Here is a 25,547-nt window from a genome sequence, read left to right on the forward strand (position 1 = left end):
GGGCCATTTTTAATTAAATCTTTATTATAAAAATATAAAACACAGAAATTAAAAGTAAAACAATCTGTAAGCCTACACGACATCTGTTGTTTCTTTAGGAATCAGTGTGTTTTACTCTCACTGCACTATACATAAGCGATTCCCATTGATATACTCACTGTTTCTTTTTCCAAAACAATCCCAGACAGTTTTACCTTCACCAGGGTGCATTCTTCTGTTAAGCAGTATATTTACACAAAGATGAAATAAAATAAAAAATAACAAACAAACAAACAAACAAAAACAAAAGCAAGAAACAACATGATAAAGAAAACAAAACAAGAGACTGAGATACTTCATTTTCTTGTGAAGTGGTCTCACTTCAGATGGTCTTTAGATGAAACCACTACACAGGACGAGAGAGGAACAGATGCTAGTGTCTAGACGAGAGCAAAGATGCTTTAATCTACAACCAGATGGCTGATTACAGTGTCACTGGAACAAACACCCCTAGTATCCTTGGAGAGTAGGCCTGGACCAAATGTGTGCGTGTGTGTGTCTGTGTGTGTGTGTGTGTGTATGTGCAATGCTCATCAATCAGCATGTGTGCGCACAGGCACAGTTGAAATGGTGGTGGTTCTAAATATGGAGGCCTTGTTGGAGTGTTTTTTGACTTATCGTTATCACGTTGTGGGAAATGAGGCCATTTGTATCAAAGCCCAGCTGCTGCACTTATGGTCTGGAGTCTGTCTAAACTTCTTCCAGATCTTGAAGAAGCTATCAGTGACTGTCAGCTGGATCTGACAGGGCAGTTACGCACATCTTCTCAAGGGAGAGGTCAACACTAAATTGCCTGGCAGGTCTGTTAAGACTGAATGTTTGTCGGGACATTCAGAGCCACTCAACACTGTGAATGGGTGTGGCAGCATCGGTGCTGTAAAAAAGCAGTCTGGTCATCTCTCGTCCTAAGAAATCTCAGTCTCTTGCAAGGGAATGGACTGAAGATGCTGTCAAAAACCTCTCAAATTGTGAGGCCAGTTATGTTCAGTGATTTGAGTGTTTTTGACATGATTTAATGCTATTGAAGAAATGACTGTTTTGTGGATTATTATCAGAAGAACTGAAAAAAAAAAAAACCTCATGGTAGTACCAAAGCAGAATGTATGAAATACAGAAGTACCACCACTGAAAACTAATACAAAAATACAGACATGGCAATCAGTTGTTGCTGAAATTAAAAATTGCAGGTATCCTCTACGATTCAGTTGTGGGCATTTGTCTTATTCAGTCTTTTTGTGTGTGTGTGTGTGTGTGTGTGTGTCACAGGGCATGGTTTTCACATATACATTAATAATAATTCAATACCACTTTCCACAAACTGAACATAATAGAAGTCAACACTGACACTTTTTGTGTTAGATTCAGTGCATGGGGAATTTGGTTTCTGACTGGAGCCATGCATTCGTTCACCTGGTTTAAAACGTCCGATTGCTCTATCTGTTGATCATAACATAAACAGAATGTTCGCTGGAGGAATCAGCAGGTCAAAACATGAGCTAGGAGTAAAAGCAGTGCTTCTGTTGGTGTCATTTTAAGGACATTTTATCACTGCATGATATCACGTCTGCTTTCAGCCTGTTAAGACACATTCAGATATGTACGGAGGAGTTTGTTAAAAAATAGTTTTACTTTTTTTTTTACTAAAACCATGTATTGGCATAATGGAGTCATTGTTTTCTCATATGTTCAATTTGGGAAATATAAGCTTTACAGGAAAGTTTCAAGCATGGCAGCATTCAATATTTTTTTGTAGCTTATATCATAAACAGCAATAAAAGTATATTGCAACAATGTCTTTGTAATTTGAATATATATATATATATAATTCCCTCTATTTGTGCTATAAAGTTTAATCTGACTGCCATGTGTTCTGTTTGCAGTTTGGAGGATTAGAAACTCAATTGAATATTATTGATAATGAGTAGATATACAATTTTCTGTGGATTTGGTTATGGATAAATTGCTGAACTCTACAGCACAAAAAGGGTGGCAGAATTTCATAAATCATAAATACTTTACATAATACACTGAACAGATGCACACATGTCTATACGTACATATAAACTTATATCATTCAATACAATTAAATATCAATACATCTGATTGAAACAAAAATATTTTTTTGACATATTGATGAGGCATGGGTCTTACAATCCTACCTCACCATTAACACTGCTCTCTCAATAGTGACGATGCGTTATTGGGACTCACTTAGGAAGATATACATGATGTCAGAAGTCTCTCCTGTCCTTTGTATGCTTTTGTAAGGCTATGGATTACCCTTTAACCTAATGTATGTGTTTTTTACATAACATTACATATACGTTCTGAGACATATTTCCATTATGAAGAAAGACCTTCAAACCTCTCAAAGTATACTCCTTTCTTTCTTAAGGGGGGAGTGTCAAGGGATGTTATCTTCCCAAAACTGTGTGAGTGTTTGTGTGAGTGTTGGGGGGTGCGGATCACAGAAGCATGCAGATTGAGGGATTTAGGCAAGTTGGAAATGTACAGTGTGTCAGGTAAAGGGTACGGTCTATATCAAAACTGCTACTACTGCAGATATCAGGCACTGCTTACTTGGATCAAGAGTTAAGTCCCACATACATCAATCGCTCTATTGGTGGTGGTGGTGGTGGTGGTGGTTGTGGTGAGTATGTTGGGAAAATGAGGGTCAGAGAGTGGAATGGGATGGCAGGTAGGGTTGGAAGAAGGGGGTGAATTTCGGCGGCGTGGGGGTTACAGGTTTTAAGGGTCGGTGGTGTTGTCGCGTGTGGTCATCCCCCGATACCAGCTGCAGTAGCCTTCCTTCTGCTGAATGCAGGAGTAGTGTCTCGACTGGTAGCCGGGGTAGCCGAAGTGGGACAGCATGTCAGTCCACAGGCACTCGTTCTTTGAGGTCACAAAGCATGGCAGGTAGTGACAGGGTTTAATCTACAGAAAGAGAGAGGGAAGTGGAATACTATAGATGTAGCCTTAAAGCAAGAACAAATCGGAAGAGACAGCATAGTCGACTCACCATGTTAGCTACCTATCTTAGATATTAGATAGCATTGGTTATCGAGGGCAGACAATTGGTGCAGCCAAGTGATTGTTTGTTGGAAAATGTCATGTTAAATTTGGTTGTGATTTATTTTACATCATGGTTAGAAGCAACATGGTGAGTCTATGATAAGGTACACATTACCAAAGCAAAGCAGATTTGTATTGTTTTGTGAGGCAATGTTAAGCAATGTCTTACACAGTTGGTTGCACTTTAACAGTACGTGATCAAAAATGTCTTGGTTAAAAAAATACTTCACTAAAGAAAAGGTAAGTAAAAATGACTCCAGTATTTGTTATGCATAATGAATTGATTTTCCGCCCTGGAGCCAAAGAGCTGCAATGTCGTCTTTCAATGTGCTTTTAATCTCCCAAGGATTGAGCAGAGAGTTAATTTAGCAAGGGTTGTGGAGGGGGGGGGGGGGGGTCTCAGTTCAAAGAAAATGTTAATTATAGGCCCTTTTTTCACGGAGGAGGATAATAAGCCTCAGAGGTCACATTGGTGGTGGTTGTCCCAGGGCATAGCCAGGAAATCGGGTGAACTTTCAACAGGATGAACTTGAATGGGGTGAAGTGTAAGTATGACATTAGCAGCGCATTCTTTGAAACCCCTTCCTCATTCCCCTCAAGGTGCCTCATGAATACTACAGTATGGTGGGTTAGATAGCTGTGTTTTGTGTGTGTCAAGCTTACAGAGGTGCCTATAAAAGCTTTTACTGTTCAAGCCTACAGTTTGTACTCAAATCTCAAACTATCAGACTGGAGGCTACAGACCCAAAAGAAATGATGATGATGATCAATCCACGTCGGAAAACATAAGTGCCTTAATTTGAGTTTTGGCTGTTCAACTCAGAGGATATTGTATATTGTATAAATATGTGGTATAATCTAACATAAAAGCTTCTCAATGGGGATATGACTATAATGAGTACAGTGATTTGGTCTGCAGCAGTTTGTTGCAGATTAGTAAACTGCAACTTTAAAGATACATTTTGGCTTTGAGATTAGGGCTTCTAAGTTTGTATCTTGGAATACTTGGTAGGCGAGGCATCCTTGTTTTGATCTTATTCAGATTTAAGATGACTAACCTTTTTAGGTTTCAGTCTTGCTCAGCTACAATTTTGTTTGTGTTAAGTTATATTTATTGAGCCATCTCCTCCAAACTAACAAAAGAATAATGTTTATATGACACAGCAGTTAGCTGCAGACCACACACACACCACACACACACACACACACACACACACACGTAACATACACACACACTCTCAAGTACAGCAGACCCACACCCTCACACAAGCAGAAACTGACCCTTTGCCAGATGACCAGATGATCTTTAGCGAGTGTTTCACACTGCATAATGAACTGGCATGACCACCATTCAAAAGCACTTTTTCCTTTGTACCACAGAGGGGATGCCAACAGTGACACACACACACACATACACACACAGAGGACTTCTCATTGCTGCTGGCTCAAGAGCAACAGTGACTTGAATTAATGGATGTTCATGGCTTCTAGATGGTTTAGCAAAGCGCTCAGGCAATGAATTACTTCCTAGTAGTATGAGGACTTTTATTTAATTGCATTATTTGATTTAATCTCCTCCTTCTGTCTATGTGCTTCCTATAGCCGAAGGTGTGAGTTCTAGTTTAGCATGACACTGCTTGCTTTTAGCAGGTTAAATAGGTGCTGCAAATGATTTGGACAAAAGATCTCAAGTGGTACACACTAAGGGCCCGTCCACACGGAGACGCTTTTTAGGTTAAACGCAGAGGTTTTGCTTCGTCTTGGCCGAGCGTCCAAACGAATCCTGTAAACGCACTGCCCGAAACCGCACTTTTCTGAAACCTGGTCCCAGAGTGGAGAAATCTGAAACCGTAGCCCGAAATCAGATATAAGCATACAAAGATGCTTAGAACTCACGTTAAGCCGATGGTAGCACACTGAATGCAAATGCGCGATTTGATGCAGGCAAACGTATTGACTGTTACTAACGAAGGTTTTATAGCAATATTATAAATGTGGCGACAGAATAGCCTAGAACTTGGGTAAGCCTTGCGTTTAGTAGCCTAATTGCGGTGATAGCCAAAACTAATGTGAATCACGGACTATCCTACAACCAAAGAAAGTAAAGGTGATTAGTAGGCCTACCTGCGTTAGCCAAATAAAGGACGGGACTGCACCCTTCACAAACCGTAAAATAAAGTTTATTAGTTTTACAGTTGACTACAGTTGACAGTTCACCATCAGTCCAGACAAACAATTCTGGTTTCCTTACACTAGCCATTTCGTCATAGCCTATTCTGTCTGTTTGTAAAGCACAAACTTTGGTCAATTTCTGTAAAGAAACAGTGCCACCTATAGGCCTGGGGTATGAAGTGTCGTGTTGAGATGGATCCGTTTGGACGCAAATATTCTTGATGCGGTTTCAGGGAAGACGGAGGAAAAAAGATCGGTTTCGTATGTGTGGACTAGCCCTTAAAGCCAAGTATTTATGGAGGTGACGGAGCTTAGGTTAAGGAGCACTGTTTGTACTCTGCATCACTGAGTCGTTGAAGTGCAATAGTAGTATTTACTGTGATACATGTTGTAAAAAAGTAACATCTTTGTCTTGCTACATAGTGCGTTTGGACAGACTTATTCAGCACATCTCTGCAGTAGCTGCTGTTTCTCGACAGTACAGCATGTGAATGTATTTGTGTCAGATTCCAGCGTAACAACTGGTCCTTTCCTCCATCCTTTCGCTGGGCCCTCTGTAATCTAATTATTCTGGTATGTGTTCTGAAGGCACTGAACCCACCATTAGATTACACTACCTGACAGTTACAACTTTGTCTGCAAGCTCTTTGACCAGTGTGTATTCAGGCACTCTATTGCGAATAATGTACTGTATACACCTAATGTTGTGAATCAGATTACATGATGATTTACACATACAGTAATTCGATCAGAAAATGATCGCAAGCACAGTTTTTTGGGGAGAAATTATTTCTGTACATTTTCACTAACATATCTTTCACTAACATGGAGTTGTAAATACAACTTGTGTCCATCTAACCGTGATGTCTGTCTGTTGAGATTTTGCATGGAAACTAATGCGAGCCAGTAGTATATATTTACAACTCTAACTCTTATGGAGAAGCACTGGCGTGCACTCAGGGGACTTGTGGTGGAAGCAAGGGGTGGGAGGAGGAGGAGGAGGACTTGAGGCTTGAGTGCTGTGAGTGAGCAATGCCCATAAAGAGACATGAGGCCGGGTAGTAGTCAGTCACCAGGGAGTCTTTAGAGAATGACCATGTGCTGAGGAAGGAGGTTTGGCCTTCCTCTGCCTCTCCCCCTGCCCCTGCCGCCATGCCCCCCCCTGACACCCGGCGGGCCTCGCGGGCCCTGCTGGCGCCTCTTTGCGTCTCTGCTCCGCATCTGCGTGTGCGTCTGATCGTCCTGGTCCCGCGTGCCAGGAGGGCCAGCGGGGAGACAGTGCCCGGTGCCGCTGCTGCCACTCACCCTGCAGTTGCAGCCCAGCTGATAGCGGTGGTTGATGCCCTTCTTCTGGGCCAGGGAGAGGCGCTCCCAACGCTCGTTGAAGTTGCACAGGCCGGTGTAGACCTTTCCATCAAAGACGCGGCCTGGGAGATAGACACAGGAGAGAGGGATATAGATAGATAGATAGATAGATAGATAGATAGATAGGGAGGAAGAGTAAATACAGGTGTCTTAAATATTGTACAGGAGCTTACTCTAATATTAAATATATTATATATTATAACTAATTAACTAATTAATAACTAACTAATTATATAATATATTATATATTATAACTCCTTATAAATGTGCAGTGCTTGATGTGATTTTTAGAATGCGTATTTCAAAGCAGTGCCTCGTATTTTATTTATACGGCAGCTTAGATAGATAGATAGATATACTTTATTGATCCCTAGGGGCAATTCAGCTTCCGCTGCTTTATATTGGCTGGTAAAGTTGTATCGGCTGAAACGAAAGCTCCCCTCCAACACTTTCAGAATAGTTTTCAAGCTCCGTAGGGAAATCTTAAAAAGTGATTGTATGACTCTGTAAAACTTACTGTAGGGCATTAATAACATAAACCATCCAGGGTAGGAGGGCTGTACGCTATGGTAAAACGATCTCACACAGTATGAACCTATTAAACCAACTCTCTATTTATGAATTTCCAAAGGTCCTTCAGCATCTATATTTGGGTTTTAGCTGTTGGCAGCTTACCACCAATGTAGGGGACTATAACCTCCGCAACAGGTGCACTATACCCACCGAACATCGCGTCTCTCTTCGAAATAAAAAGAGGGGAAAGAAAAGATGTCACACATTACATCCCTTACGAGCCTTCTCCCCATTACCCCTGCAGGATTATTTTAGTCCTGGGACGAAAAAAGGGATGAGACAGAGAGAGATCACGAGTTCCCCGTGTGTGTGTGTGTGTGTGTGTGTGTGTGTGTGTGTGTGTGTGGTTGTGTGTTTGTGTGTTTGTGTGTGTGTGAGCGAGGGTGTGCGTGCTGTGCCCTAGAGCTGCCCGCAGAGCAACTCTCAGTGGTCAACGTGTAGGACTGATCAAAGGGAATCCAGCGAGCTGATCTCACCTAATTAAAACAGTGCCTTGTATAAGGGCTCTCATGCGCAGGCCACTCGGAGCGCACTGCCAATAATAGAGGACCATGAGAGGAGAGGGCAGCTCGGACGCAAAGTGTGATGTGATCCCAGCACTGTGACTCAGGCTATCCGAAACGCAACAAAAACGCTCTTGTGCTGCCTGTTGTGTTGGTCGTTCCTTGTGTGTGTGTGAGTGAGTGAGTGAGTGAGTGTGTGTGTGTGTGAGTGAGTGTGTGTTTAGAGCTGAGTGCCCAGTGTTGGCGTTCAGTGGTCTTGACAGAGCAAAGCGACGACAGAGGTGAATTAATGAATGAATTCTCATGCAACGTTATATAGATCTGTCTAAAACAACTACCGCATCAGACTAAAGTGTATGTCCACGTATGTCCAAGTGGTTGTTGTCTTAAAGCAGGTTACTCTGGTTTCCTTTTTTCTTTTCTTTTTCTTTTTTTGTCAGACGAACGAGGACAGGCAAAGGAAAGCAGAAGAATGGAAAAAAGAAAAAAGGAAAAAAAGAGTGCATGTGCTTTTCCCAGTAGCAAGCTAAAGGTTATAAACAGAAGGAAAGTTTGTGTCACAGGGAGTGGTTGAGGCAGTTCCCCAGGGGTCTCAGATTTAAACCAAACAAACTCTCGCTGCCGTTGGCAACTGGGCCTTTGTGGTCTGAGACACACTGCCGAGAGAGAGAGAAAGAGAGAGAGAGAGAGAGGAGGATGAGAGAGAGATTGAGAGAAAGAAAAAGAAAGACTAAGGGAATGAGGGCAGAGAGAAAAGGAGAGTGCAAGTAAGAGGGAAAAAGAGATGAGGAAATCCCTGAAGCATCCATTTCCCAAGGGGCCAATGGGCACTGTCATTCAAGTAATGAACTTCACAGCCAGCCATCTTCGTGCACAAAGCATGCATAACAACTTAGGTTCCCTCTGGGACCCTGAATTTGTTATTTTGGTCCCAATCCTGTTGTTATTTCAGTCAAGGTTTCCTCCCTGAGGATACAGAACCTTGTGAGAGGTTCAATCATTAGTTATGTCTTTGGTGTCAACCTGCCCCTGGCCTGGACCTCTATCTATCCCTGCCTTGTGTATGTCTCATTGACGTCAGTGCAATTATAGTACTTTTGATTAATGATGTTAAATTCAATCAGTCAAGAGTCCGGTATGCGGCACAGAAGGGAAGCACGCAGCACAGGGGCTGTCTAGGAACAGGAGTGCGAATGAGGCCATATTCCTGTTTAGACTAGCTCAAAACACACCTACCTAAAGCAATACTTTGTAAGTTTTGGTCTAAAACTAGCCATGTAGCTACATAAAAGGCATGCAAAACTTTGCAAACATCATTCACACTGCCAGAAGCTTGCCAACATGTCGACTTGTGATTTTTGCCAATAGAGTTTAGCAGTGTCATGCTGTGAAAGGTTTTCGTTCGATTTTGCTGTTTGTTCCTAAAACCCATATCCTAGACTGCTGGTGGGAATGACACACACGTTTATCTGTCGGTCACATGACCATACACCATCAAAATGAATTTGAAGATGATAACATATTAGTTTCCTAATAAACGCGTACCTCAAAAAGTTGTTACAGTGAGTGTTATTTTAAAACCAGTGCTTTAAATTGAAGTCTGTTATAATACTTTTGATTTAGCTGCATCACGTGAATTCTGGTAATCCGTGTGTGTGTGTGTGGAGCATGGACAGACAGACCATTGATTACAGTACTTTGTGCTTTTTGGTTCATTCAGTTCAAGAGTTGAACTGTTGTGTTGAAGACTTCAGTGTTTAGTCAGGTATGTTAAGCATGCACACATAGACCATGGTTGATAATACATATCTTCCATGGTGTAGGTGCGGAGGTCTTACCTGTGATCAGGTACTGGTATTTGTTGATGTCAAACTTCACTCCGCAGAGGCTCTCTGAAGCATCGGTGTAGATGTGCTGGACGTGTTGCATTTTCTCAAAGCCTTTGTACATCTGTCACACAAACAATGATGCTTTGGTTTGGAGTGGACTCACAAGTGTGATTGATTGGTTTGGTCTTGACTCAAATTTCAAAGTTACCAATAACATCCGAGAGAAAAATAAGGAATATGTTATCCTATTCTGTCCACTACATGTATATGAAAACACTGTCACTGGAACAATTAAAGTGCTATTTTTTTAACCGACATTAAAAAACAAACATATTTGCATTGCACAAACTGGCAAAGCATTCAGTTCCATGGCTTGTTTGTTTTTCTCATCAACATTTTTTCCTATTGTAGTCAGCCAGGACAAAACCACATTTGTGCTGGACAAAATCAGTGTTTTGTCCAGGGAGTCATAGTGTCTTGCCTGTCTCTCTGTCCCTCTGATTTGATTTACTTGTCCTGTGACAACAGGAAATCCCTGTTTAGACGTGACATTCCCAGAATATAGGGACTGACTGCGATGCTTAGCCACTGGGAACAAAGAAATACGAGGGTTTATGGGAGGGGGGAACGTAGAGTGTCTTTTACATAACCGTCCTTCAGTGACTTTGCCCTCTCTTGTCCATTTTTTCTGGCCATGACACCCGTGTCTGCAATGAAACTCAGACTATCTGACGACCATTACTAATATGCCAGACCCATAGCTCCTCAGAAGCTTAGCATTAAATATAACTGGGGGCCACATGAAAAGGAAAAATAACTGAGGAATTGATATTGAAACTGGTTCTCATAGAGAACATAATCCTCAGTAATGCACCACAACGACTCTCATAGACCTACATTGTGCAGTAGCGCAAACAGAAGAAAACTCAATATATTCAAGGTCCAGTAAGTATCATACTGGAGTTTGTGCATCAGAATTACAATTACAATTTCACCTCAGAAAGAAAAAGAAAGTAAAAAGTTAAAGCTGCCAAACTACTTCCATCTTTTTCAGGTATGAAACTAAGTCAAACAAACTGGGCTCACTTGCATGATCAATGGTGTGTGTACAGTCTGTGGTTTGGCTTGGGGAGTGTGTGTGTGTAGGCATCTCACTCTCCCTCTGTGTGTGTGTGTGTGTGTGTGTGTGTGTGTGTGTGTGTCACTGTGGCTGCCTCTGATTCTCTTGTGCTGTGCAGCTGTCTTGGATAAGTGCGTGTGTATATGCACAAGACCGCTCATGCACTTTGTGCTATGGGAAAGATTACATAAGGCAGTAGAGGTGAAAGGAGGGACCTTCTATTCATCTCATACTGTAGCTATGATACAACAGCCCCCAGGATAGATCACTTACACTACTACTACCACTACCACTGCACACACCAACATACCCCGTGCTGTTACAACCATTTACTGATGTCCAATAAGTTTTATAAAAGTGTGTTTCTGAGGGTTTTATTGGAGTCTAAAGTACATGCTGTAAGTAGGCCTATGTGATGATGGTGTTGAAGCTGTGACGTTGCTGCGGCTGTTATGTGCGAAGAGTGTGTGTGTGTGTGTGTGTGTGTGTGTGTGTGTGTGTGTGTTTGTGAGTTGTCAATGTTGTTTCAGGAGTATGCTATGTCGTGTACTGTATGCTCAGAATGTATATCTGTATGCTACTGATGGCTTGTACTCAACTCGCTTATCAAAGTAGTTGTGATTGTCCTCATAACAGGCGTTATTTATGAGTATTGTGTATAAGATGGATTTTTATGAGTAAATGTTGTTGGTCTTTTGTTGTTGCTGTCAGGGATGTGTATTGTGTATGATGTTATGTGATAGTGTTTTGGCAAGTCTCTCACCTTCATTTGTTTAATGGTGTATCTCATGGTACCGAAGGGCCCATCCTTCAACAGCTTTTTGCCCACAACCTTGGCACGGATCACTATGAAACACACACACACACACATACATACATACACACAGAATGAGAGGGGAAAAGAGAGAGACAGAGAGACCAACATGAGTGTTACGCTGCCAAAAATATAAACTCAAAGTCAAAATAGTCATTAAAAGATCAGCATCACCACATGCCTTATTACTAGTGGGAGGGGGGCTAATGTTGTCATTAGCTCTTACCTCACTAATTAACTGCTCACAGTTCATGACTTCATAAGCCATGTTGAAGGGCCCCAGTCAGACTAGTGCACTTTCGATATGTATATAGTAAGTTATAAATGCATTTACCATATAATGCACAATATGGCATCAGTTTAGCCAATAGCATCACTTAGTATTAAGCACACACAAATATAGCTTTCGCTTTGTATAAGTACTTTTGATCCCGTGAGGGAAATTTGGTCTCTGCATTTAACCCAATCGGTGAATTAGTGAAACACAAACAGCACACAGTGCACACACAGTGAGGTAAGGCACACACTAATCCCGGCGCAGTGAGCTGCCTGCTACAACGGTGGCGCTCGGGGAGCAGTGAGGGGTTAGGTGCCTTGCTCAAGGGCACTTCAGCCGCAGCCCACTGGTCGGGGTTCGAACCGGCAACCGGTTACAAGTCCAGAGTGCTAACCAGTGGGCCACGGCTGCCCCCACAGTGGGCCACGGCTGCCCCCGTTCTGTTGTGTAGCAATGTATAGTAACATCATTTTGATCAGTCATAAGGGGATTGGATCAGAGTATTATTTGGTCCATAGAGCTGTAGTTAGGGCTGTGGGACACTGAGGGGTGTGTATATGTGTGTGTGTGTGTGTGTGTGTGTGTGTGTGTGTGTGTGTGTGACACCCCCGCCCCCTCAGCATTTACGTAATCAAAGGAGCAGGCCAACCAAGCAGAGGTGAGCCAAGAACATGCTGGGCAAGCTGAGGGGCTTCATGGAGCCTCTTTTTGAGAATGTTTATCACACAGGGCTTCTAGTCAGTGTGAGACTTGAATGGTTGATTTTTCAACCGCATTTGCACTTGAGAGGACTAATGAATGAGTCTGAACTGTCTGCAGCAATATATATATATATTTACACCGTCCTCTACACTTTTATTATAGACACTGACAGATACAGGTGTTTCCTTTCCAACACAAAGCCTGACTCGGAAACCTAGCCGAGTCCCATCACATCTGGGTTCCTTCCCCTGAGGACAAGACGTCCAGGTTCAAGTTCAGGTTCAAGAGACTTCATTGCCATTTGGCCCAAGTAACAATCGCAAGCACATCGGAATTCCTGTGCTCAATTCTTGTCTGAGAAGTCACTTCCCCGTGGAAGAGAAAGGAACTATGGGGTGTTTGACACAAAGCTTTGTATTCTCCCTACACAGCCTAAGCTAGTCAAGTTGGCACTCTGTTGGAGGTGTGAGGGTTCATTTGCACCACTAAATGGACTTTTACAGTATGTTGTCTCTGTGCACCTGCATCTATTCTCGGCATAACACACGTATCTTGCTACAAATCTCCCGACGTGGTGTGAAATTCACCTGCTCCATCCTGGCCATGCTGAGAGGAACACATGTGACAGACATAACTAAAGTCTTGGGTGTTTGTTATCTTTTCCATCGGAATTTCCTTCCCCACATCTCTACTTGAGGCCTGCATTCCTGAACGAGCACGGAGGGAAAAAACTTTTTTTGTTTTTTTTTTAAGTATAGCATTCCTTTCTACCACATGGAACAGAAGGTTCTAGCATCTTCTTCACTGTCACTGTCAGTGCTATTTAAAGGGCCAAACACACAGGCATTTGAGGGGGAAAAGGAGATCATAACTCAGAAGAGGACACCAGAGCCGAAAGTGTTTTGAACCCAACTGGAAGAAAAACACAGCTGAAAACTGAAATGGAAATCTCTGATGAACAAAAGATTTTAGTCTAGGAATAGGCTTAATCCATGTATGGAAAACTGGCAGCTGATGTCTAAGGAAAAAGTCAAATTAATTTCCAGGGATTTATACTGTCCCAACTATTGATTACTTTGGTGATTATTCCTGTTTTATATAGTTGCACTGACAGCTTCAAAGCCTTATTATACTTATTTTACTTTGCATTTATTTTAGTTTATCTTTGGTCCTCTTAGGGCCATGTTCCTGGGCATGGATTAAACCGGGTCCTAGAAGAAAACATCAATGGAGACCTGCATTGAAATAAAAGGGTTTAGTCTTAGAGTAGGCTAAATCCTTGTCTGGGAAACTAGTCCACGGAATTCAGACAAGTAGCAATCCCCCAGTTACGACATCATCTGCACCAAAGGCCCTTGTTTCCCAAAAAAGAACGGCAAGTTTGTTCCTACCTCCATCTAAGAGTCAAAGGTTGAGAAAGTGTGACTTATGTTAGGGGGGCCACCCTGTAACATGTTGTGGGGTGAAAGGTCGTAGCATTGGCTGTGAACACAAGACCAACTCATTGGCGCCCCTTTCGAGTCATGGGGCTCGCTGGAGAGACTACAGCCTCGCTCTAATTGGGAGGTGCCGATGTCATCGGTCCATGGGAATGTGCTAAGAGCCGCAGCTGCTCGCAGGACAGCGGATTTGTGTAATTCCCACCCGTGACCTCTCGAACCCCTTCCAGGGTCGGGTCGGGGGAACTCTCTCCGCTTCGCCCTCGTCCTCACAGACCCTTACAACGTTTACTTGTAACCGCAAGAGTTACCTTACAAAAGTCCTCCCAAGACACACACACACACACTTTCTCTCTCTCCTTTCCCCTTCCTCTGCTACTCCAGTTTACCCTGAATTTAAAAGAAAAAAGCCTTGAATGTTTATGTAACCTCATTCCGAAGCGCCTCTGCATACGATCCAGCACCTGACCTGTTGGGGATTCTTCAAACCGCTAACGAGCGTAGCAGCTCTCGCATCGCTTACACACATCGCTAAATATAAGCACCCTCTTTTTTACACACACACGCACATGCACACACACACACACACAGACCACCACCACCACGAAAGCACTACCAGAAGCACTACTATGAATGTGAAGTGCAGCAGTACCCCCATTGGCAGAACATGCATATTCATGGGATGCTGTAGAAAGATGTGTTCAGGAAACGTGGGTGCATTGACAGAGGTAACTGGGGTATAAGCGAGTCTTAAGAAACAAGAAAGGATCAATGAAAAGAAAAAACATAATCCTTCACTTTGATGAGGGAGAGAGAGAGAGAGCGATTCAGCTCTTTCTGAATCAAAAGAGGAGGGAAGCATTCAGTTGCAAATGCTGGAGCAGGTTGAGGTGTCGTTTGGAACACTTTGAGAGTTCTCCGCTCTGCTTTGGGTGACTTATATAATAACACCCCTCATGCAGCATGGCAATGTGAGTTAAATAGTCATCTGTTTTTCACTAAAGAGACCAATTTGAGGAGGACGAGAACGGCAAGGGAAGTGACGTATGGCATACACAGATGCACAGGCTTAACACTCGAGAGATTCTTTTATTTATATTGGCAATGCCAAAGAATGTCTTTATGTGCAACCCACCTACTCTCTCTCTCTCTATCCCTTGGTGAGTGAGTGAGTGAGTGAGTGAGTGAGTGTGTGTGTGTGTGTGTGTGTGTGTGTGTGTGTGTGTGTGTGTGTGTGTGTGTGTGTGTGTGTGTGTGTGTGTGTGTGTGTGTGTGTGTGTGTGTGTGTTTTAACGCACAAGATGGAGTTTGTTGCACCATGTGCACCAACATGAGGAGAGGGAGGGAGGGAATGAGGCCAACATTTTCCAACAGGGTGGGCGCTCGCTTGCTTGAGGAACTGCTTTTAATCCATTCCCTGAAATGTAATTCCCCCTCTTTAAAAAAGACAGCTCTGTGTGCTTACACTTCAGCTGAGAGTCCCTGTGTGCAAACCGCAAACATAAAAGACCCCAGTGTCCATTCCGCTAAGCCCAAAACGAACAGAGATGAGCATTTACCATGATCAAAGCCAAGGCCGTGTGGTCGCGAGCACGCCATGAGACCCGACACTCGATACGCCCCTCGCCTCGCTCACGGCGAATAGATGTCAAACTTGCGAGGAATCTCGCACCTTTTGACCTATTGACCTATTTTAAGACTGAGTCACACATAGTGAAGCTGGTTTTGGCAGGGCCTATACCCAGGAAACGGCGCAGGATCGTTGAAAACCACCACTCGTCCTGGTGGTCAGGCCACTGAAGCAGGAGTTATGTAAAATGGACCCAAGACCCTGACCTCGATTGTTGTCGTGCCGTGCAAAAACAAACCTGTTTACACTGAAACCCAGCACAAGAAAACACATTGCAGTAATCCCCTCACCACTTGGTTCCAGACTGAGACGGTTCCTCCTGGTACAGCGCAAGGAACAGGCTGCTTGCGGAGCTCAAAGCCTCTCGATCTCCCTCTCTCTCCCGTCACTCCACCATCTCTCCAGAGAACCAGGGGTGTTTTTTTGGTGTGGATATTACGTTGCAGGGCCAGAATTTAGGGTGCAATGCTAATCTGTCGCCTGAAAGCCCTTTAGTAAAGTGGGCCCTGCCTTCCTTAGAGTGAATAGGCTGTTTTGAGTTGCAAAGTAAATTGCAGCCAAGTAGGCCTGTGCACAGAATCAGCGCATTAATTCGTGCCCGGGACAGAGGTATGCGACAGGGATATTGGCAGGAAGCAGTCCAGCGTCATCTGGAAATATGATGAGGGGATTACTTGAGACAAGCGTGTATCTAGGTGGACTTAAACCCGCGTAAAAGTGCTCCTGTATTTACCTCTAGAGTGCTAACCCAGTAATGGTGAAACCAGTGAGAGAAAAAAACAGACAAATGGACTGCTTGACATTTCTCTTGCAGGCATTTCCCCTGTTAAGCACCATAGACCACCAAGAGCAACATGTGGAAGGCACATCCATGATTTACCTTCCTCGCTTCAAAGGAGGCGATAACAGACCAGTGGTCTTAATGGCTTGAAGGTTACACGCTGTTGGTCTACATCTGAAGTGCAAACACCTGAACCTCAGGTGAGCCAGGGAGACAACAGATAAATGGTCAAAACATTCTGAAGCAGAATGTATATGGAAACAGTTCCATATATCAAGCTAAGTCAAGCTAAACAGTTCCACGCATCAATAACTCTGACTCATACATCATTGAATGTTGGAGTGTATCTCAGCGAGCATATCTTGAGAGAATTCCTGTTCATGAGAAACTCCCTCACTGCTGTCATGATGCATTTGAAACTTTGTCACCATGCACATTATAGCTGTAATCAAATATGACAAGCAGTTATGGTTACCAAAAATGGTGCAGTCTATTCACGTTCTGTTTTTAGTTATCATTTATCAGGCTAAAGTTAGTGTGTATTGTACACGGGCCACAAATTAAGTACACAAGTTCTTTAGACAAGTTCATAAAAGGAATGTAGCAACGACTTATTTTTACTCAGATCTTTTGGATCTGTCTCTTTTCCAGATTTCGTGCTGAAGTTGTTTTGGCAAGTTCACAGCTATGCACTGTATGTTTGCGTACGTGAGGATACAAATCAGAATGTTGCTTTTCATATCAGCTGTTTCCAAGAAAGAAAGAAAAAAAAAAACGTTGTTCTGCTGTGAACAAGAAAACACACACACCCACTTCAGTGCAGCCTTTGAAAACCTGGAGCATGCATGACTTAAGGCTGTCACACACGGCGATGAGACAGTCAAACGCAACGGTGCAACTCTGTTCATCGCTTTACTACACACACTACTGGCAACTCGATCACCCATCGATTCAGTGGAGATACACTGACCAGACAGCTGTTTTCTATTATGACGTATCAAAGTCACCCTGAAAAATAAAAAGGGGCCCAATAGAGCAATGCAACGGCTGCCCCGTCGTCCCACTTGCCATGTGTGTTGCCCCACTCACTTCAATAGATTCTATTTCATTTTGCCGGTCGCCTGCCATAAATCACCATCACATCGCCGGCCGTGTGTGTACTGTAGGCCTTTATACGTTCAGATTCCCTGCTTCACACACAGGTGACGATAAAGTGATTTAGAACTTGGCATGGGCTGTATAATTCCCCCTGCATCTCATTCTAGGCAGCATCACCTTACAGCAGCACTAAGACAAAACAACAAGTATCTAAAGGTATACCTTGTTTAGATATGGCTCTGCATTAATGCAAAGGGTATTATGTCTCCTCTTCAACACCCAACAGTAAACAAACACACATGGCATGAAAATGAAGGGAAACATTCATCTAAATTAATTAATAAGATGTCTTTAGCTCATGCCTAACCAATACATTGTGCACATTGTAAAACCACTGCACATGTTCTACACATAACTTTAAAAAAAGAGAGAGAACTCAGAGACCTCTTGGCCGAGGTTCTCTCATGGGTCACTGCGCTGGCCAGAGCAAAGGCTCACTTGCTGAGAGGGAGCAAAGAAACCACACTAGTGACATCATCCGCTCCGCTCCCTCCCAGTGTGCCTGGCCCTTAGGGGCACAGACCTGCTCTCCCAGTTGTTGTCTAAGTAGGAAATCACTAGCCTGGCGAGCCAGACCCACATTAAAATGTAGGGTCTGGGCACTCACCGTTCGCAGTGCTCAGTCCGAGGGGCGGGATAATCAGTTGTCTTTCAAATTCCCTCTGCACGCAATAGGACGCAATAGGATATTTGTTTTCAAGTAGCAGGGGATTCAAGCCAAACCGTTGCAACTCTGCCATCAATCATTATGTTAAGCCCACCAAACGACTCTATACACGATTTCAACGGCCTGATTAAGTTTCGATTTCTGGAGCTCACAAGCCAACGGAGAGTTGCTAGACTAGCCCTGGCAGCAAATTTAATTTGCTGCCGCTAGGGGCGCGTATAGATTTCTAGGCTAGGAAATCACCACACACCAGCCAAAAACTAATGATTGAGAGCCCAGCTAATGTTTGAGAGACTCACGTCACTCCTATCATTCCCAGCCAATAGTGATAAGTTCTTAGGTGCTGCATTTGGACGTGGCAAACCACCACACCAGTCTCGACTCTAACTCATGGCTGTGCATCACTCCCACAGGTGGCAGCTATTAGTACAGCAGGCAGGCAGCGGTGATGCGAGGGCGCACCGAGATCACGAGGGACGGATGAGTGGATGCGTTGCCTAGAGCGACAGAGTGACTTTCTCCGCACAATGCCAGTTTCCTCCTTTTTTCTCCTTCTTTTTCCTCTGTTTTATTCTAGTGGCAACCCGTGCTCTCACCCCCGCACATTGCCACTGACCTCTTTTCATGACTGCTGACTTCTCCCCCCGCCAGCACTTATGCTCTTTAGCCACCAAAAAAAGAATATTGTAGCCCCTGCAAACATTTTTTTCTTTTGCCGTTTAAGATTGCGGGGGAAATAGTATAGCCATGGCTTTCGCAAATAACAGCCATGTCTGAGCTCTACATTAGTGGGCCCTCTATTGGCCCTCAGTACATAAAATGTCTTAAAGGACTTTATTATAAGGAGGTGGGTGCCCCACATCGGCACACAGGCATAGCCTGTCATTCTGAGGCGCAATGAAGACGGGGATAATTATAGAGTGAGGGGACTTATGGAGTTGCGGGGTCCTCCTCACAAAGCTACCCTTCTCCATCGCCCAGGCAGAGTGGTGCTGTGTGAGGCAACGAGTGAAAATATGCCTGGAATCGCGCTGGAGAATACCAAAGCACTTACATAAATAAGCAGGCCTTAGCGTGTCCGCACATTTCCCGCTTGTTCTTATCAAACGCTTAAGTGCCGTGAATGAGCTGCCAGTGCCAGGCAAACACAAGAGCTACTCTATCGGACAGCCAGGCTTTGTGGTACATAGGCTAGAGTGTGAAGAACTAATTTGACTCAACGTGTGAGGGCGAATCTAAATGCGAATGGTCATTTTAATTATGGTCTAATAATAAAAATAACGCGAACAAAAATACCCACGTTTGTTGATTGGTTGGTATGTTTTTTTTTTATCAGGCTATGTGAGGAGGCGGTAAACCAGAGTGATGCAGAGAGGATTGCTCAAAGTCAGTTAAACTGTTTTAATTCTGACCTATATTACCAGCCCCGAACGTGTGCGTTGGAGCAGCGCTTGGAGCCAACAGTAGGCGATGGGAGTTGAGCTTCCACACCAGAATTTTCGCTTCCACACATGGGTGCAATATTCGAGAGCCAGTAAAATACTTGGCCAGCTACCGTTCGCCTGGCTCTGTTTTACTGCTCAGCAAGTGGTCATTTGCCCTAAAAAACATTATGCTCGCTGGGACCTGTTACCATGGCTACTGCTTAACTCTTTCGCCCCCCCCCCCCCCCAGAGAGAGAGAGAGAGAGACAGAGACATAGAGAGAGAGAGAGGGGGGGGGGGGGCAGAAGTTATCCGGACGAAGACTGCAGTGACGCACTTATTTAGCCCCCTCACATAAAACTAAATCCTATCTTTTCTACATGAATGTAAAATTGGTAAAGAGAGAGGATGCGTATTCTACACGTGCACAACATCAACTTCATTCAAACGAAACCATAGAAACTGTAGAAAGTAGAGTGATAATCTTATCAACCATAACTCATGTCCCATCACAGAAGGGGTGCTATTTGATCATCGTTATCTTAATTGTCATGCAATTAAAAAAAAAAAAACAAGATAAGCATATTATCTGTTAACACAGTCGACGTGCAGTATGTTTCTAGAGCGTATTAATATCCTGGCAATACAAGAGCCTGTAGGCACCAGGCATGGAAAGACAGTTTGCATTCCTCCAGACAAGTGAGCGTCTTACCTATATCAGAGTTGCAGTACGCCTCTTGTGGGTGCGACAGTGCGCACGAGCAAGCCTCTGTCAACTGGTTGATCTGCAGGCTGCCGAGAACGAAGAGAAGACTTAACAGCTGGTGGTACATGGACTTCATGCTTGCGTTTATTCTACACGTGGCAAAACTTCCTCAGATACAAGTCAAAGTTTCGGCGTCGGATCCTTCGCGTAGTTGCTTAATGTCCCTCTCACTTGGTTGTCTCTAGACAAGCTTGGGCTGTCACTGACTGACTGCTCTGGTACGCGAGTCACAAATTACATATAGTGCGCGAGGAGCGAACGCCACCCACAATCTCTCGAGATTAGACGCGCGCCGGCCAATCACGGCGCGATGATGCCATTTAAAATAACAGAGCTATGACATAGTGGAATTGACCTCACAGTCTCGGACTTTTTTTTGTAATACAGATTTTTTTTAGAAGTTTAGTTTTATCAGTGTTGTTCAGCTCTGTGTGAGACTAAACGGGTGGAAATTGCTGGCTGAATGGAAAGCTACATGATGGCGTTGCCGGTTGTGCGTAATTCTAACCATGACTGGAGGTCTATCTGTTCTATTGCGTTCTGCATTCATACATTTCAGTAGATCAGCGTAGCAAAGTCATTTTTGGTTAGACATTACAATTATTATAAGATGAACAAATGTAGAAGATTTTTAACTTTTCATATCCCTTTTGAATCAGTGTGTTGAAGAGTTGGTCCACCTATTGTAACTGGCATGTGTTTGGAAAGGTTCTTTAATAATAAATAAGAATAACAGTAATAAAGGACACCACTGATTAAATATTTTTCAGCATGGCTCAACACATTTGGTCATATTGAATGTGTCCCTGACAGGATCTAATACAAAAGCCAATATTGCATGCATTACTATGGTGATATGAAAACAGAACTTCCTCCATTAAACAATAGTTTCTATGAATTCGCCACATTATGTCCGAAGTTAGGCGTTGCTACACAAGGGGTCATGTCCTTTGATAAGCGGATACATTGTTTCAAACATTGTTTACAATAATGTTACTCCAGATTCATTGCATTCTTTCCCTTCATCAATTCATCAATTGGATGTATTTCTATAAAACCCTAATAAGGCTTGTCATAGCCGACAACTTTTCCTTTTGTGTGTTGTTTCTCCTATAACTAAACGTAACCTCTTGGCATCTAATGAAAACTGGTTCCTCAGGTGATTAAGTTGGATCTGCTGTATCAGAGAATAGCCAGTGCCATTGTGCTGTAGTCTCCTGGAAATGGCTCAATGTGATCAGTGCCATTAGTCTTAAAGTGTTGAATTAGTCAAATTAATTTTAATCTCTCCCTCTTTCTCTCTCTGTCTGTCTCTCTTTCTATTTCACTCCCTCTCTTTTTCTCACTCTCACTCTCTTATGTAAGCTTTTAAGTAGCGTTGAAAAGATATTTCAGGGGTTTTGATCTTTGTACGTTCAGGAACACTCTGAGACTGTTAAGAATTGTGTAATAAAGCCAAAGTAATCCAGCGCTCCCGAAGTGTGACCCCTCCTGCTGGTTAATTAACAGAGCGCTTTGCTCTCAGAAATGTCTCAAGCTCGGCTAATGCATTACGTATTCAGTAATGTGGTTTACCATTAGTGGCCCTTTTCACTGTGCAGTGATGTTATCATTTGCAAGAGTTCACTTCAGTGTTGGGTCGTTTGGCTCATTGTCGTTTAGGATGACCTCCACCTTTCACATCAGCAAGACTCATTCGCGTGATAGATGAGTCTTATCATTTGGTCTCCATGTGATTTATGTAGAGCAATGACTCTTTCCTGACACCCATTGTCATATCACATAGCCATCAAAACATGCTGAGATGTTATTTTGCTTTTTAAGATTGAGGTTACTGTAAGCAAGAGAAATCACCAGCTCTGCAAGGCTTGTCTTTGCTGCTATACTAGTTTGATTCATGCAGAATATTTTAGATACAGCACCCACAATATAATATCATAGACTGCTATTAGCTGAATTATGATATTATCAATTAGAATACAGAGGATACAGCATATACAGCTCAACAATAACCAAGAAGGCATGCATGCTAAGAGCTGTAGCATGTCTGTACAATACAGAAAAATCTTCATGTGCATGAACTGTTGTTGAAAGTTTCTTGCAGTGATTACCCAATACACAGAGCAAACTGTTTTTTTTTTTTTTAAGTATATTTTTTTGAGCTTTTTATGCCTTTAATGCGACAGGATAGTAGAGAGTGACAGGAAATGAGTGGGAGAGAGAGTCGGGGTGGGATATCCGGAAAGGACCACGGGGCGGGAATCAAACCCGGGTTGTCGGCGTATGGTGCAGGTGCCCCAGCCAGTTGCGCCACGGCTGGGGCCTACACAGAGCAAACTTAATGGAAAAAAAAGTTATTATATGAAATGCAATCCATTATCAGTCTTGTCGCCAAATGTTTCCCTGCAAAGATGGAAGGAGACCAAACATATCAAGGGCATGCTGTGCGATGTTTGTGGAACTCGGAGTTCCTACCAAAAGCCAAGCTTGTGCTCACATGTTTGTTTGTAGCTCTCATCATATTAGGCTTTATGATTTTAAAAAAGGAGTCTTGTTGGCCACTGTCACTCATGTGCTTGCTTGATTTGGAGGGTTCAATGTTCAATGTTCAATTCCATACAGTTCGTCTTTAATACCAGACTCAAGAGATTCCAATCAGAACATACAACACAAACAAAAGATACATTCAATTCAAAAAGACACTGCCTTTTATTCTAAGGAAGTATAAGTATAAGTACTCTTTTGATACCTGCATTTAACCCAATCTGTGAATTAGTGAAACACACAGTGAACAGGAGCACACACTAATGAGCTGCCTGCAACAACAGCTGCGCTCGGGGAGCAGTGAGGGGTTAAGTGCCTTGCTCAAGGGCACTTCAGCCTTGCCTACTGGTCAGGATTCGAACCGGCAACCCTCAAGTTACAAGTCCGAAGCGCTAACCAGTAGGCCACGGCTGCCCACGAAATACAATACATTCTAAAATACAATTATGCCAGTGTTTCCACAGTGATTGCTGCCATACAGCACTAAACCTAATGTTAGATAGTAGCATGGCAGTGACACTCTGGGAATCATTCAGTTCAAATGTGATGTACGGATCGATATTGATTGTTTATGTTATGGTAAAAATAAGTGTGGTGAAGCCGCAGTAGTGTTGCTACCTGACAAGCGGATGGCCTGGGTTCAATTCACTTTGGATCAAATTGCCTGCTAAAAAACAGTGACCTTAAATATTAATCCATTTATTTGAGGTACTGTAGGTGGACATAATATATCCAAGTCATCATGCTAATTATTGAAAGTACAGTAAGTGACATCCTGGCTCTGTCACAACACAATTGGTATTGTCCTCTGCAGCTGCATGTTAAATCAAAACATTGGATCTCAAATTGTTTTCTTTCAGTTGGTCATTCTCCAATATGCATCTCCGTTGCACGAAATCACTGGCTACATATTGAGTCATACTGCACGCATGGTAGCCAATTTGACCCTTAATGTCTGACTGTGTTCGCTAGATCAAAGCACTTTAAGGAATGGCTGGACACACCTTTTCCATAGAAATTCAGAAAACAGGAAGTTGTGCCCAAAACGACATTTTTTTCAATTCCTTAGTTTGTGTGATGTGTGATGGTTTTGACGTTTCCGATTGACGTCAGCTGGAACAGACATTAAAAGAAAATGTGAACAGACACACACACACACGCACACACACACACAAGCACACATTTACACACAGTCACAGTCCTGCACTTAAAACCCCAGGCCCTCTCTCTGAAAATGACATCTGCAAAGTAGGCCATCCAGGAGAAAAATCAGAGCAGAAATGCGTTTCATTTTACCCTCTTTAAGTGTAGAGAGGAAAAATAAGCGGAGTGGAGCGGAGTGAGAACACTGTTGGCCAGTCCCTGGGGACGGTGCGTCCGGCATTGTGTTCTGGAGGTGTTTAAAGCATGCATGGTTCCGTAATGACAAAAGGGAGTCAGGGCGGCTGACTCAGAGGAAATACTTCTCGTCTGCCTCACAACCTGTCAAATGGAAAGTGGGCGAGGGGGCAGTGTAGTGTAGTGAATCCGCCACAGTTAGGGGGAGGCTACTTTCAGCCGCTTAACTGAAGAAAAAAAAATGTTCTTTAAGGGAGGAAGGAAGGTGGTTGGGTTGGCTCTCATTCGTGAATCGGAGTGAAATCCTCCTTTCCCATGCACACACACGATAACAAAACAAAAACAGGAAGTCTAACTCTACCCAGAATAGGAATTAGGAAGGCAAAGGTAACTCACGTGGAATGGGTAGCTGCTATCACTTACGCTCCAGCCCCTGGGTGTTCTATGATGGTCCAGTTCCACGGAGCAGGACCACAGAATCAGCAGCAGGCCCCAGGCCACTTCAGGTGACTGAACCCAGGGAAGGACCAGAGCACACGAATGGCCTTTTCAGACTTTAAAGGGACACCAGGCAACGTTTTCGTGTTAATGAATCATCTTCGTAAGTCGGTATATGGTTAAATTACTCATTACGGGGTGAATGAAGGCTCTCTCGCCCGCCCCAACTGCCTGTAGGAAGAATATCCCACTTGCAAGTTCAGTGTATCCTACCAGCCGACCGAAGCAGGATCAGTTTACAGCACAGAGGCAGGCTAACGAAACGCTAGAGATTGTTACAAACGTGTGTATAATGGCAGAGCCGGCGAAGAAGCAGCGAAAACCCTTGACGGAAGACGCAAAGAAAAGGAAAAGAGCTTCAGACCAAACGAGGGGGAGTTTTGTAGAGAAAAAGCATCAGGCTTGCCTGGTGTCCCTTTAATGGTGCGAGCGACTAACATTTCGACGCACCGCGTCTTCCTCAGAGTCAAACACTCTCACATGGCTCAAATGCAAATATTATCACTAAAGCTACAGACTGGGCGGACTTTTGGGCACCCGTGGCCCACTGGTTCGCACTCTGGACTTGTAACCGGAAGGTTGCCGGTTCGAGCCCCGACCAGTGGGCCGCTGCTGAAGTGCCCTTGAGCAAGGCACCTAACCCCTCACTGCTCCCCGAGCGCTGCCGTTGTAGCAGGCAGCTCACTGCGCCGGGATTAGTGTGTGCTTCATCTCACTGTGTGTTGTTTGTGTTTCACTAAATTACCGATTGGGTTAAATGCAGAGACCAAATTTCCCTCACGGGATCAAAAAGTATATATACTTATAGTGACTGAAATCATACAATGGCAAATAAT

General features: G+C 43.5%; 2 protein-coding genes across 3 annotated transcripts in view; one reads left to right on the forward strand and one right to left on the reverse strand.

Annotated features, from left to right (window-relative positions):
- LOC121697654 (synapsin-3-like) overlaps positions 1–25,547 on the forward strand; it is a 184,157-nt gene that overhangs the window by 118,131 nt on the left and 40,479 nt on the right. The gene's annotated exons all lie outside the window — the stretch shown is intronic.
- On the reverse strand, positions 5–20,566 carry LOC121697682 (metalloproteinase inhibitor 3). Of its 2 annotated transcripts, XM_042079331.1 has the most exons (5): positions 20,278–20,563; positions 11,437–11,519; positions 9,563–9,674; positions 6,589–6,710; positions 5–2,973 (listed from the first exon to the last, which is right to left on the reverse strand). In XM_042079331.1, exons 1-5 carry the CDS (start codon positions 20,405–20,407, stop codon positions 2,788–2,790), a joined length of 633 nt encoding a protein of 210 aa, XP_041935265.1. In that variant the 5' UTR covers positions 20,408–20,563; the 3' UTR covers positions 5–2,787. The 2 variants fall into 2 exon arrangements, with proteins under 2 accessions (XP_041935265.1, XP_041935263.1); XM_042079329.1 differs by lacking the exon at positions 5–2,973 and having other exon boundaries at positions 5,988–6,710; positions 20,278–20,566.

This window comes from Alosa sapidissima, chromosome 22 (assembly GCF_018492685.1).
Source record: "Alosa sapidissima isolate fAloSap1 chromosome 22, fAloSap1.pri, whole genome shotgun sequence".
In the NCBI taxonomy this organism is placed as follows: Eukaryota; Metazoa; Chordata; class Actinopteri; order Clupeiformes; family Clupeidae; genus Alosa; species Alosa sapidissima.